The 15,201-nt window shown below is 44.3% G+C and overlaps 1 protein-coding gene across 1 annotated transcript in view; it reads left to right on the top strand.

Annotated features, from left to right (window-relative positions):
• LAS1L (LAS1 like ribosome biogenesis factor) overlaps positions 1-15,201 on the top strand; it is a 46,504-nt gene that overhangs the window by 30,040 nt on the left and 1,263 nt on the right. The window contains exons 12-13 of the mRNA XM_081897416.1: positions 103-452; positions 5,340-5,484. Coding sequence (XP_081753542.1) covers positions 103-452; positions 5,340-5,484 — 495 coding nt within the window. The remainder of the gene's footprint in view (positions 1-102; positions 453-5,339; positions 5,485-15,201) is intronic.

Genomic DNA, 15,201 nt, shown 5'->3' with positions numbered 1-15,201 from the left:
GCTGGCTTCTTAAACACTAACTTGCTTTGGCCAACTCATTTGAAAGCAGTTGTTCTGCCCTTGCATCACACTCTCTCCACATGTCTCTCTTTCCGGGCTCAGGATTCTGGAAAAATTGGATCAGCCTTTGCCTCCAGATTCCAAGGAATTGCTTCTCTACCTCACCTCTATTTACACCCAAGAGGACACCGTTCCCAGCCCAGGCTCAATCCCAGAACTCCGCAAGCAGCCTATTTATACTGTGGAGAGCTTACAGTGGCAAGTGAAGCAGAGCAATATGGCCAGAGGGCTTGCCAAAAGAACTACAAAGCATGAGTGGCCGCTGGGAGATATTGAAGAAGAAGAAGAGATGGAGGAGGAAGAGGGAGAAGCTCAGGCAGCACATATCTACCCTGGATATCTTGATGAGAGAAAGATGCTTCTGCTTGGGTCGGTCTGGCAGGTCAGCCCAGGTAAAAATTGCCTTTTGGTTTGCTGGGGAAGGGAAGAAACAAGAAGCAGTCTGAAGTGTCTCCAGCCTTACATCTGGCATTGTCTTGAGTATCTGTACACATAATGATTAGTAGTTGCAAGTATGTGGAATGGTGGTAGTGGCAGTGGTGACTGTTAATATTATTATTGGATTTGTGAGTCACTTCCTCTTACCCTGGGCAGCCCAAAGCGACTTACAGCCAAACAGTTGAGTGGAGATAGAAAAGGGTGGAACTAAGCACCTGTGATTCAGAGACACTTGAGCCCACAGTTTCATTCTTTGCATAGCAGGGGCCTTTGCTGCATCAGAGGAAATAGAACTTTGCAGGAGCTATGGAGGGTAGAACACATGCTTGGCATTCAAAAATTCCCATGTTCATTCCCAGGCATCTCTAGGTAGGCCTGGAAAATACCCAGGCCTACCTGGGTAAGCTTTCTACCTAGAAAGCTGTTGCTTTAGACAGTGGACTAATGGTCTGATTTGGCACAAGGCAGCTTCCTACGTATGTTCTGAGGTGATAAAATCACATGGGGGGGATGAGTTGGTGGAGGGAGAGAAAGAGGACCCTCTCTTGTAAGTTATCAGTGGTAGAATATCTGCTTTGCCTGCAGGACCCCAGGTGCAGTACTATAAGTTAATTTGTGTGTTGAGTGGCCCATTCAATTTCTTTGGATGATGCTGAGTTCTAATGTTAAAAAAAGAAAATATTCTCTGCGTCAGTCTAGTCTTCAGTGCAAAATGCCCAGGCTTGTGAGAATCATTCTGAGCTATGAATGTTGCTTGTTTTTTCCCCTAGGCTGAGTCAGCCTCATTCAAGCACCTGTTACTAGATTTAGTATTAATTCCAGCTCTCTCTAATAATCTTTTTAATTTTCTTATTGCTCAAGTAGTACACATTGAGTTTCCCAGGCAGTTACCCAGTGTGTTGCCCAATAAGTTTCCAGAAATGTGTTAGACATGCCCCAAAGAGATATTAAAAATCTGCTTTCAATGCTCCACTCATTTAGAAACTACCCAAATTCATTCATTCTCTCTCCCTCCTTCCCCTCTTTCTCTCTCTCTCTCTCTCTCTCTCTCTCTCTCTCTCTCTCTCTCTCTGTGTGTGTGTCTCACCCACACATTTGTTTTCTTTTGGGGGGTGGAATGGTGAGAATATTTTGAGCTGGTTTATCCAGAAATAATCATGGCTCAGTCTGAAGTGTGTTTACAGCTCAGAACTGATCTGCACCTCATTCACTGCATCAATTACCGTATTTTTCGCTCTATAACACGCACCTGACCATAACACGCACGTAGTTTTTAGAGGAGGAAAACAAGAAAAAAAATATTCTGAATCAAATGTCCAACTGTGGCCACTTTGCAACATGTCCACGAAAAGTGTGCTTATTTTTATCTGCTTTTTGCAGCTGATCCTCCTGTTTCCTCCAATCTCTTATCATTCTTTCTGTTGGAGGTGGCCCAAAATGTCTCTCTGCTGCTCTGTTTCCATGCTCCTTAGCATATTTTACTACCTCTAGTTTAAAAGGAATCTTATATTCTCTGCTTTATCATCCTTATCAGAACAGGGGAGGTTTTCTGCAAGAAAATACCGGTACAGTTTTCTGCAAGAAAATGATGAAGGAACTGTCAGTAATGTATGGTATCTCCAATACAGTGATGAAGGAAGGGGGGGGAGCTCACATTTCTCCTAGGCAAAGCAGCCAACTCCTATAGGCCTAGGTGCCTCCCCCCCATTAATATTTGAGGGAGTCATCCTCCCCCCATGCCAATGGGCATTGCCATTCATATAAGGTACCAGTGTGCATGCACTTTGTCTTGAGATCATTGCAGTCTGTGAGATGGGGCTTACCTGTACCTGCCCCCCCCCAATATTTTATTGAAGTTGGAAGATGGAGGGAGAGCTCACATTTGTCCTAGGCAAAGCAGCCAACTCCTATGGGCCTAGGTTGCCTTCACCCCCCCATTAAATATTTGAGGGAGTCATCCCCCACCCCCCATTATGGTATGTGAGGTGGGGCTTACCTGGCTGCCCCCCAATATTGTTTGAAGTTGGAAGAGGAAGGGAGGGAGCGAAGGAAGAGAGAGGGGGAACTCACATTTGTGCAGCTGTCTTGCCTCGAACGGGAGCAAAAAGAGGAGGAGACACAGGGACACGAGCCTTGTAAGCCGCTTTGTTTGAATTTACCGGTGAGGTGCTGGGGAATGGACGGAAAGGGATGCCCTCTTTGTCCCTCCTTCCGGTTCATTGTAAAGAAAGCAGAGCTGCTTACATGTGTGTAAGGGAGAGCCATAGAGCAGGCAGACACTGAGAATCTGAATGCGCTCAGCTGTTGCCGGCTTACCTCCCAGCGACGGAGGAGAGGAGAGGCTGCAGAAAAGCCATAGAGTAGGAGGAGAGGAGAGGCTGCAGAAAAGCCATAGAGTAGGAGGAGAGGAGAGGCTGCAGAAAAGCCATAGAGTAGGAGGAGAGGAGAGGCTGCAGAAAAGCCAGCAAGCAGGCAGAGGCTGCGCTCAGCTGTTGCCGGCTTCCCTCCCAGGGACGGAGGAGGAGAGGAGAGGCTGCAGAAAAGCCAGCAAGAGCGGCTCCTCCCACCTGCATTCGCTCCATAACACGCACACACATTTCCCTTTATCTTTTAGGGGGGAGGGAACTGCGTGTTATGGTCCGAAAAGTACGGTAGATGTTTGTGGGCAACTCAACATATAAGTTTGTATCCAACTGACAAAGTGGGGGGGGGGTCAAGTAGAACCACACTACTCTGCATTTGCTGCCCTGCTCTGCTGAAGAAACAGATTGTCAAAGTTGTCATCTAGACCATTGGTCCAATACATTGGACCCTTGATATGGTCTTTGCTCGAAATGATATGAGGGAAATATCATTTATCAAAATGATATGAGGGAAATATATCCTTTGCTCGAAATGATATGAGGGAAGGACCCAAGGATTTGTGTGAGTGTGCAATGAACTCCCTTGTCAAGGTCAGACCATAATTGGGTAGGTTTTGGACTGACACTGGTAGTTCCCACCTAAAGATGGGGTAACCCATCTTTAGAAACTAATGGAACTGTGTGTGTTTCTTGAATGATCTGGGGGATTTCCAGCTAAGAAAGCTGACAATCCAGGATTGTCGATGAAATGAATAGTTGGCATGATTGTTCCTGAGCATCCTCTCCAACATTGTGGAGCCCAATTGGTCTCTTTGACTTCTGGGGAGCTCCAGGCTATGAAACAAGCTAGATCAAGGCTAGAGTGATGCAAGTCTCACTCTGAAGCTAACCCAGTGTAGAGTTGCAGCCTGCCATAAGGTGGGCTGCAATGCAGCCAGATGGGTGGGGTATAATTTATTGTTATTATTATTATTATTTATTTATTATCTCCATGCATAGGCTGTATATGTTAAGAAGTTGGTCTCTCAGTGCTTGTTTGGAAGGGTTGACGATTATTGATGTTCTGAAGCAGAGATCAGGAACTTCAAGCCCAAAGGGCAAATATGACCCCCAGAAGACCATCTGCAGGCCATGAACCTTCCCCAGGCCACACCAGCCCTGCTTTTGCCTGGCTGCAATGTTCATTGCTTGCCTGGATGGAGGATAGAGAGGAATGGGTGTGCAACCTCTGAGTTCATGGAGTAGGAGACATTCCAGCCATGCAAAAAGTGGCTTCACGCAATTTTGCCTCCAGACCCACCTATCACTGGCATGTGACACCAGAAGGATGCCTGTGAGGGATTGTGGCCTTCGGACTGAAAGAGGTTTCCCATCCATCGTAAAACATACTTACATTTTAACTCAATTCTAACCCACGTTGATCTCTGGGGAGAGGAAAAACCGGGAATACAGCATGATCACATCTTACACATATTTAATTTGCTCAGTTTCAGTTGAAGGCAAGCTGGTTGAAATTATGCAAGTTAAATCCAAGCAGGGCAGAGAGTTTAAAAGCTCCACTTGGGTTACCCCACACATAAAGAGCTTTTAAGCTTGCTGGGCAAGGCCCCCCCTCCCCCCCAACCACTAGCTGCTGGGTGGTTTATACCCAGAGGTCTCAGGGCGGTTCACAACAAGACCACAACATATAAAATCAAACCAAAAGCAATTACACACAACCCCTCCAAGCGACATTCTAAAAGGGTGTTGGATGTCAATAAGATCAACCAAAGGCCTGGTTAAAAAGGAACGTTTTTGCCTGGTGCCCAAAGGTGTATAATGAACTTCCCTAAAGAGAGCATTCCATAGACGGGGAGGCGCTGCAGAGAAGGCCCGTTCTCATGTTGCTACCCTCTGGACCTCGAAGAGGAGGCACACAAAGAAGGGCCTGAGAAGATGATCATATGGGAAGAGGCAGTCCTTGAGGTATTGCAGTCCTTAGCCGTTCCAGGGGTTTGGGTATACATGCTTTTCATGTATATTCAGAACCCTTGAAACCGAACCCCAGTGTAAAGGTAAAGGGACCCCTGACCAATAGGTCCAGTCGTGACTGACTCTGGGGTTGCGGCGCTCATCTCGCTTTATTGGCTGAGGGAGCCGGCGTACAGCTTCCGGGTCATGCGGCCAGCATGACTAAGCCGCTTCTGGCAAAGCAGAGCAGTGCACGGAAACGCCGTTTACCTTCCCGCCGGAGTGGTACCTATTTATCTACTTTCATTTTGACGTGCTTTCGAACTGCTAGGTTGGCAGGAGCAGGAACCGAGCAATGGGAGCTCACCCCGTCATGGGGATTCGAACTGCCAACCTTCTGATCGGCTAGTCCTAGGCTCTGTGGTTGCAATAATATTGTACCACATTTTGTTCATAGTCCGTATGAACATACTAACCCCAGGTGAAAGGCATTTGATCGTGCTGAATTATCTGTGTCTTCTCTCACAGATTGGGTGAAGTGGGGAAATTATCCCTTGGGGAAATTGCCTGACCAATCAGATGACCCTGACAACCTGCTGGTGGAGAACTACTCTGTGATGTTGACACACGACCAGCTGATGGATGGAGGCAGGAATAGCACCCCCAGTGCCACGTGAGTAACATACTGAGGCCTGGATGGGCCCTTGCATTGCTAAATAAAAGAGATGAAAGGCTTGATCTTGTCTCCACCATGAAACGCACAGGCCTGTCTTTCTCTTACCTTAACATACCTCACAGGGGGGTTGTTAAGACATCAGAAGGTGTGGAGGGTGTGCGCTGTGGATGCTATATTGGGGAGGATCAGAGAAAATGTAATAAAATCCATGGGAATGGCACAGGCTGTGAATTGACAATGTGTGATGTTTTGTTCTTTATGTCTCTCTAAGCTGGGTTTTGAACATTACTTTTCCCTTTCACTTGGTTCATTTCTTAGGAACTGCTCTTTACTCCAAGTAGCTTAGAGTAGCTTCCACGTGTTTCCTTGAATGTCTGTCACCCAGACAGCTTCCCCATCTGCACTTGCTTAACTTTCCAGGAATAAAACAGCATCATATGTTCTTTGTCCTTCGCCTGTGCAGATAGACTCAGGGATGTTACGCATATTTGTTCATTTTAACAGATGTTTTAATAACCCAACCTTCCTCCAGTCCCCTCAATTTTTTAAAAAATAAACTACTTACCAGCAGCTGAAAACTGCAGGAGGGGAGAATGGGACTCAGGTCCTGCTTGGCATCTGGTTGGCCATTGTGAATACAGGGTGCTGGATTATATAGGCCTTTGGCCTGATCTAGCAGGACTCTTTTTATGTTCAGTTTGGTGCTGAAAATGTGTGTTGGGAGGTTGCTTGTTTGGCTCTGTGTGATTGAGGCTTTCTAGATTAGGATTGACTTAGGAGGTCAACTTTTGTTTTTTGCTAGAGTTTTGAGATCCACCAACTCAAACTGATGTAAAGGGTGGGACAGAAATTTGATAAACTACTGTAGATTCAAATCTAGCTTCTGCCCATCCTTTTTCTAAGCACTTTAGCAATACAGTGACAAAAAAAGCCTCCACCAGCCTTTCTCCCAACATTGGAGCTGGGGAAGAGACAGGAATCCCACTGCGACTACAGGGAAGATCTTTGGCCACCTCTCTAGCTCCAAAGGAAGTAGGAGGAAAGCAAGGGCTAATTGTGGATGCAATGCTGAGTGAAAATTTGTAGCATTGTTTATGCAGCACATTGGACTTTGGATGTTTTACAGCAGTTAAACTGAAGCTGAAGTTCAAAGCCTGTCTGCAGTCTAGTATTTGCTAAAAACTGCAAGTGACACCTTAGCAGATGTTGTAGAATCTTAGAGTTGGAAGAGACCCTGAGTATCATGTAATCCAATCTCCTGCAATGCAGGAATAAAGCATCCAGGACAGATGGCCACCCAACCTTAAAAAGTTCTTCCTGATCTTTTGTCAGAATCTCCTTTCTTGTAGCTTAAAGCCATTGGCTATCCAGCTTCTGCCTAAAAACCTCCGATGAAGGAGAGTCCACCGCTTGCCAAGAGAGACCATTCTATTCCACTGTCAAACAGCTCTTACCACCCAAAAGCCCTTGAGATATTTGAAGATGGCTATCATGGCTACTCTCAGTCTCCTCTTTTCCTGGCTAAACATACCCAACTCCCTCAACCATTCCTCATACAGCTTGGTTTCCAGACCCTTGTTCATCTTGGATGCCCTCCTCTGCACACATTCCAGCTTGTCACTATCCTTCTTAAATTGTGGCACCCAGAACTGGACCCAGTACTCCCAATGGGGTCTGACCAAGGAAGAAAAGACTGGTACTATTACAGCAACGGGCCCAGGACAGCACTCTTTGGTTCAGACAGACAGCCAATTACAAATCAACCTAAGAGTTATCTCATCTAGCCCACATTTTATCAGCTTCTCTGCAAAAGCATTACTGAAATCAAGATACACTATGTACACAGCATTCACCTGATCTACCAAGCTTGTAACTTATTGAAAAAAGAAATGAGATGTGTTTGGCATGACTTGTTTTTGAGAAATCCATGCTGGGTATTAGTACTCATAATTGACCATTTAATTATTTGTTCTAGACCCTTTCCTGGTTAGTAGATACCTGGGTCTTCTTCTTTTTCCGCATTTTGAAGAGAGGGACAACATCTCTCCACCTCTAGTCTACAAGGACCTCACCTATTCTCCAAGAATTCTCAAATATTATAGGCAGAGGCTCTGAGATTACATTCATGAGCTCCGTTAGTACCCTTGGGTGCAGCTGACCAGGCCCTGGAGATTTGAATTCATTTAACGTAGCTAGATGTTCCTTTATGACCTGTTTCCTATCTTGGGCTTCAGCTCCCTACTTGCATCATTTATTCTGTTATCATCAGGTTGGGCATTGCTTTCCTTTTGGGTGAAGACAGAGGCAAAGTAGGTGTTGAGCAATTCTGCAGATACAGAATTGTATCTGCGGCAACCCCTGTATGTAACATACAAAAACAGTATGAGAGCAATTCAGTGCCACACTCATCTGATCTTCTGTCCATGCTAGCAGTTCTGCCAGACAGAATGATCCCCTGCTTTCTCCCTGTGCACTGTTCAGGGGGTCTCGCCAACCCTCCAGAGCAAATACAGGCAAGGAGTGGAGAGAAAGCACCATTACGCTAGCAGAAGCCCTTGTACTGGGCTTAGCCAGCATGCTGTGTTACTTGAACTGGGGCCTACATGTTTTCCACTTTTCTTTAAAGGCACTCTTTTCCTTCATGTGAAGGAACTGCCCAGCCTTACCCAATCTGGTGTCCCCCATATGTTTTGGACTACATCTATCAATTCCAGCCAGCACACATGTGCTAAGTTGAAGCTGGCAGCAGTCATAGTCCAAAGTGTCAAAAGGGCACCAGGTAGGTGAAGATGGTATTTGGCTAAGCTGACCCATGAACGGTGAGCAAGCCAAGTATATTGTTATATAGAATCATATTTTTTAAAATAATGATTTTATTTATTTTCACGGTACAGAAGATAAATTTTGTTTTTGTTTTTAAATGAATATTTATTAGCATTTTCAAAAAAGAACAACACATATAACAACAAAGACAAAAATAAACAAAAAAATCCAAAAATCCAAAACTTAAAAATAAAAACAATTAAAAACACCTGAAAGTTCAAATACTTATTTTCTTTTAACTTGTTTCTCAGACCTCCTCACACCTCCCCTTCTTGTATTCCAATTTAAATTATTGGCTCATCAAATCCTTAATTTACTTCTCCATTTTAACTTAATTTAATTTATTCTAACATATTATTATTTTATTTTTCTTCTTTCTTCCATTTCCTCAATTTATATTTACAAACCTTATTTTCATTTAATTTAGCCATTTAAAAAAATAAATCAATTTTAACTTAACCAAATTTACACATCAATATCTATACCTCATTATTTTTTCTTAAACATTTTAAACATTTTTCCTAAAGTTGACCAAAATTTCCCTTCCACGTATTTCCCAATTTCCATACCAATAGCAAAGCAAAGTAAAAATAAAACAAACTATATTTATATACCCTTTGGATTCCCAAACTCTACCCACCCTTTAAATTTTGAGAAAAACAATTGCTACAACAGTAAACAACAAATAGTTAGTTCTGACAAAATTATTATTATTATATTATGCCATATGTTAAAGTTTCATTTGATTACTCTGAGATCACACCACATTTTCTCATGAGTGCTGGGTGGATTACCGCAATAGTCTGAACAATTTATATATTCAATAAATATTTGTCATATGAAATGATATTGACCTTCAGGAGCCCAGAGGCCTTAACCCAATTGTTTGGTTAACTTTGTCCTAATTCTAGGAATGGGATGCCTTATTTAAAGTTTCTGTCTGTTCCTAAATACAGAAAACATTTTTCCTTGGCTCAGACGAATGCTTTATCCTCAAAGCTTCTACGGGGTATATATTACAAAGCTCCTATAAGTAAAAGATTGTGCACTTTCAACAACAAAGACATATATTTTGTTTTACCTGTTCTTTTTTTAAAGCATTTTTACAAGTGTACATAGGAACTGATATGCCCCATTACACAGTCCTTCATTGAATGCCCTTCAGGATTTCTCTTGACCACTTTCATGGAGGGCTTGAACTTTTTGAATGATGGAGCAAGTTGCAAAATTCATAAATGTAGCAATCTTTGATAGCTTTTTCTGCTTTTAGCCATCTTAAATGCTTCACATTCTGTAACTTTTTATTTTATCTGTGGTTGGTAGACCATAAATAAACAGCATTTGAATATTAGTTTCTATCCATGTTCACTCCTATTTATTAAGCAAATTGATTAAAAAAACTTGTGTGGTTCAGACTTCTGCAATCTGGTAACAGCCCAGGTTAAGGGACGCGGGTGGCGCTGTGGGTTAAACCACAGAGCCTAGGACTTGCTGATCAGGAGGTCGGCAGTTTGAATCCCCGCGACGGGGTGAGCTTCCGTTGCTCGGTCCCTGCTTCTGCCAACCTAGCAGTTTGAAAGCATGTCAAAGTGCAAGTAGATAAATACTGTATTTTCTGCTCTATAAGACTCACTTTTTCCCTCCTAAAAAGTAAGGGGAAATGTGTGTGTGTCTTATGGAGCGAATGCAGGCTGCGCAGCTATCCCAGAAGCCAGAACAGCAAGAGGGATCGCTGCTTTCGCTGCGCAGCGATCCCTCTTGTTGTTCTGGCTTCTGAGATTCAGAATTCCCCCCCCCCTTGTTTTCTTCCTCCAAAAACTAGGTGTGTCTTATGGTGCATCTTATAGAGCAAAAAATACGGCAGGAAGGTAAATGGCGTTTTCGTGCACTGCTCTGGTTCGCCAGAAGCAGCTTAGTCATGCTGGCCACATGACCCGGAAGCTGTACGCCGGCTCCCTCAGCTAATAAAGCGAGATGAGCGCCACAACCCCAGAGTCGGTCACAAGTGGACCTAATGGTGAGGGGTCCCTTTACCTTTAACAGCCCAAGTTACAAATATTTTTCTTGCCCTAAAGATAGGATTGGGGAATAGCGTATGTTACAATAGAGTCTTTGCTACAAAATTGTTCCAGAGGTCTGATCACTTGATTGAACACTAATCTGAACACTAGATTGGCTGGCATCTATTTTAGGTCTCTGCAGCAGGCCTTCTATTTATGGTTAGTTTTTTACCCCAAAGTTGGATGTTTCCAGCAGGGTGGCTCCTAATTGTCCATTTGAGCCAGTGCTGTGAACTTCCATCATTTTGTCACCAGAGCAATAATGTCAGTTGCCACAGCAGCTGCTCCAATTGTAGCCATTTATAGCCACTCCTGTCCCACTTGCTTAACTGTTCTAACTCTGATCCTGCTGTGGTGTTGATTTCTTCCTGTTGGTGTGTGGCGAGGGCAGAATTGTTTGACACACAACTGAAGGCAGAGATGTACAGAAAATAGTTGACATCCAAATTGAGCTTTTCTAGATGATCAGAAATGGTTGCGTGCCCCAGTTCGGCAATATTCATACATCTACCATTTTTAGTGCAATATTCATGCAATACTAGATCCATCTGAAGGAGCATGAAGATGCTGCTCCTTTGTCAAGAATGGTGAGCGGGAACAATTGTTGAAGAGGGCAGTTTGCCTCTCTCGCCCTTCCAAGTAGATTTTTTTTGCCAGCAGCAAGGATGGAGGAGCAGATAGCCCTGGGGCACTCCAGTGTGTGCATTTATTTTATTTTATTTATGCTGTCTTGCTGTTGAACCTCCCCCTTGCTGTTCTGGGGATGTGGGTAGTGCTGTGGCCTAAACCACTGAGCCACTTGGGCTTGCCGATCAGAATGTTGGTGGTTTGAATCCACGCAAGAGGGTGAGCTCCTGTTGCTCTGTCCCAGCTTCTGCCAACCTAGCAGTTCAAAATATAAATAGGTACCACTGTGGCAGGAAGGTAAATGGTGTTTCCGTACACTCTGAGACTCATCACGGTGTAACGTTGCGCCAGAAGCAGTTTAGTCATGCTGGCCACATGACCCAGAAAGCTGTCTGGACAAACGCTGGCTACCTCAGCCTGAAAGCAAGATGAGCGCCGCACTCCATAGTCGCCTTTGACTGGACTTGCCCACCCAGGGGTCATTTATCTTTCCCTTTACCTCTGGGGATGTATAATCGGGAAGCAGGCAAATTATTATCATTAATGACTGATAACGGGTATTCTTGTGGTCCAGTTCTGCTTTTCTGCTTCCTTTTGAAGCATATTGAGTAGCTATAGTTGAGAACAGATTGCTGGACTAGATGGGCTTTTGGTTCTTAATTAAATCTTCATCCCATCCTTCTACCAGAAAGCATCCAGTGCTGCAAGTATTGAAGTAGCAAAACAATAGAATTAAAAATTAAACTCAGAACATGTTAAAAGGTTAAGAATGTATCAAAACAGTTACATATTTAAATGATGGCTAATCATTTCAAGATTGCTGGGAACAATCTCTTTCAGCCACCCAATGCTGGGTAAGGAAGTTTTGTTAAAAACAAATGTTTTTAAATCCCTCCTGACCATTAATAACAAGGTAGACAGGTGCACCTCATCAGGAAGGGGATTCCACAAACAGGGAACCACTCCTGAGAAGGCCCTGCCTTAGAACATCTCCAACCAGACTGCATACAGAACACCCAAGCATTCACTTCTGTGGTAGTTGCCACAACCAATATAATAACCACAGGGTTGGCTTAAGTACAGTGGCCAAGAAATGGAGCTAAGAGTGGCAGAACATCTGGATTGAACTTCACCTTTGCCATGAAAGCACCCTGTCCCTTCATCCCAATCAGCAACATGAAGATAATAATAGTGACCTGCTTTGCAGGGATATTATAAGAGCAGTAATGAGTCTGCTTCAGTTTGGACATAACCAGCATAAATGCATTTGTTAATAGCACTGACCTTTTTCTTCATACCTACAGATTCTTCTCTGTTGTCTTCCAGTCATCCCTCAGTTGCATAAGTAGCAGAAACCCCCTCCACCATTCAGTTTCTAAACATAGACTGACTAACGAGAGTTCTTTGTTTTTATCTTGAGTCCATTTCAAAACACCATCCCTCTTAGGGTATGTGATGCTCTCTCTTTCTGCCTTTCTTTCCCCCACCTTGAGGTTTGATTTACGTCACTGTTTGAGGCTTCTTCTGCTGCTGCTGTGAGAGTGCAAAAGAGAAGCATGAGGTCTTGCTTTAGCAATGAGGTGTGAATTTTGTGGTCGCATGTGTCTATTTGAGGAAGGGAAAGGAAAGAGGTTACTCTGGTTATGAGGTCTCTTTTAAGAACTAAGCCCCTGTGGGCTGAGTGGGAAATTTAAGGACCTTGGCTCCTCTGTTTCTTTTTCTCACAGACTTTGCACCTCCCTGTGTGGTGAGGAGGATGGGTTTACCCCCTCTGTCTTCCCCCAACTGTTTTTGCGGGCAAAAAAGGAAGGGCTTAAATGATGTACAGGAAGCAGCTGATTTCTGAAATAAATCACCATGGAAGGGAGCTGTTGATGCCTGCAACTTGGAGGATGGGCAGAAACCTCACTTCCACAAAGTGCCTTGCTTTACCCGGGCTATAACTTACTCAAAGAGATGTTGCAGAAGCCCCAGATGCTGTCTAACTAACATGTCTGTGCAAGGATTTCTGCATGGGGACATCCCTCAGTCTCCACAGGGTTGGGGAAAACCCTAGAGCAGATTTAAGGGGCACACAGGCCCTAGAAAGGGGCAAAACTCTTTGTGCTTTAATTTCAAAGAGCATGATGTCCAGTTTATGACAAGTGTAGTCAGTGCTGTGCCTCTCCCAATGACACTGGACTGCAAGTGACTACCTTAGTGGCAATGCTCACTGAGGCTAATAATAATAATATAAAATTTATATCCCACCCATCTGGCTGGGTATATAAAAAAACAAAACATCAAACATTAAGAACAAAATCTCCTACACAAGCGACAAGCCAATAACAACAATAATAAACAGTTTGCAGTTATACCCAAATTAAAGTAACCACCAACTCCAACTAAACATTTAACCAACACCAACCCGACAAAAATGAAACAGAGGAACCAAAAGTAGAACCGTTCAAAACATTTTATCCAGTTGCCCCAACCCAAGAGTTGTTCCAGCAATGTCCCTCCGCCTCCCAGGAGCCTCTTCGCTGTTCAAGTGAGTGTGGGCCCCACCCCCGTGGGCCAGGTTGAAGTGGGCCTTGCAGCAGGAAGCAGCCTTCATTCTAGCACTTAAGCAGCAGCATTCCTTTTCTGTCATAGATGGAGGTCTCTCCTGTGGTGTTGAGATAGTTTGCTTTGTGCAGAGCCTATCCATCTTTATCTGCTGTCTAGCATTATTAAAAAGGTAAAGGTACCCCTGCCCGTACGGGCCAGTCGTGTCCGACTCTAGGGTTGTGCGCCCATCTCACTTAAGAGGCCGGGGGCCAGCGCTGTCCGGAGACACTTCTGGGTCACGTGGCCAGCGTGACAAAGCTGCTCTGGCGAGCCAGCGCAGCACACGGAACGCCGTTTACCTTCCTGGTAGTAAGCGGTCCCTATTTATCTACTTGCACTTAGGGGTGCTTTCGAACTGCTAGGTGGGCAGGAGCTGGGACCGAAAGACAGGGGATTCAAATCCGCGGGGATTCAAATCGCCAACCATGTGATCGGCAAGCCCTAGGCGCTGAGGTTTTACCCACAGCGCCACCCGTGTCCTAGCATTATTAGTTCTCTGCATTTTACAACATGGGAAACTGTCATTAGTCAGGCTACTAGTCGTGGCTGTCCAGTTTCAGACAAGGAACATTTGTAGCTTATCTGGAGATACCAGGAATTGAACCTGGGATGCTTTGCATGCAAAGCAGATGCGCTGCCACTGAACTACAGCCCTCAACTAAAATGTCCAGTCCCATCCCTGAAAGTGATGAGGTGGAAACATTCCATCTGTGACAAGCATTTTATTCTGCCATCCTGTGCCTCAGTATGCTATTTCCAACTACCTTGTTTCATCTTATAGTGGAGATGCAGCCTGTCCTCTGTTTCTACTATGATTCTGCTTGTATTGTTCACTCCTCAGGTTTGCACCACAGCCTGATCTATGCATAAGACAGAGTGAGGTGGTAGAGTTCTCAGGTGTGGGAGAACAGACTGCAGACTTCAGGCTTCACAATTTTAATGCTACCCTAATGCTAGCACAATAGGGAGCAACTTCCTAGCATGCTTGGTTTTTGTTTTTGTTTAACTGCAGGTCATTTTGCAGTTGTGTAGGGTTTTTTATTGTGATTTGTGATGAGGGGTTGGGTACCAAAACCGGCATCCCTTATCAGCTGTCTGAAGCTGTACGATCCACTCTACCACCTCAGCATTCTGCAGACTTGCTCGGCTGCATATGTAGACCAGCCCCACTGCATATCTTCAGTTAAATCATTTGTGTTACTTGGCAATCCATGTTGAGACATGGGCAAGCCCTTTTTATTTTGCTACCTTTTTATTCCACCTTTTCTCCAATGCTCTTATTTATCTATGATTATGCAGAAGCTTGAACATGAGATTGGCTCTTGACTCTAGCATTAGGGGAATTCTTTACTATATCTGGCTGTAGGTGCTTTTCAACCTTTTCTTGTCCCTACTTGTTGAAAACACACATGTGGCCTGATGGGGTTAGATATTAGAAACCACAGCAGACATGAAGCAGGCATGTGTCTTAAGGCTATAGCCTTAAGCAGGTTTACCAGCTCTAAGCATCTTGGGTGTGGAATACCTGAGATACTTACCCCAATATGTAGGTGCATACCCCAACCTTACCTCACAGTGGCCAGTTAATTTTAGGAGGGCAGATTTTGCCTGTCTT

Source organism: Podarcis melisellensis (genome assembly GCF_964234715.1).
Source record: "Podarcis melisellensis genome assembly, chromosome: Z".
Classification (NCBI taxonomy): domain Eukaryota; kingdom Metazoa; phylum Chordata; class Lepidosauria; order Squamata; family Lacertidae; genus Podarcis; species Podarcis melisellensis.
This window is presented reverse-complemented; position numbering and strand designations above follow the sequence as displayed.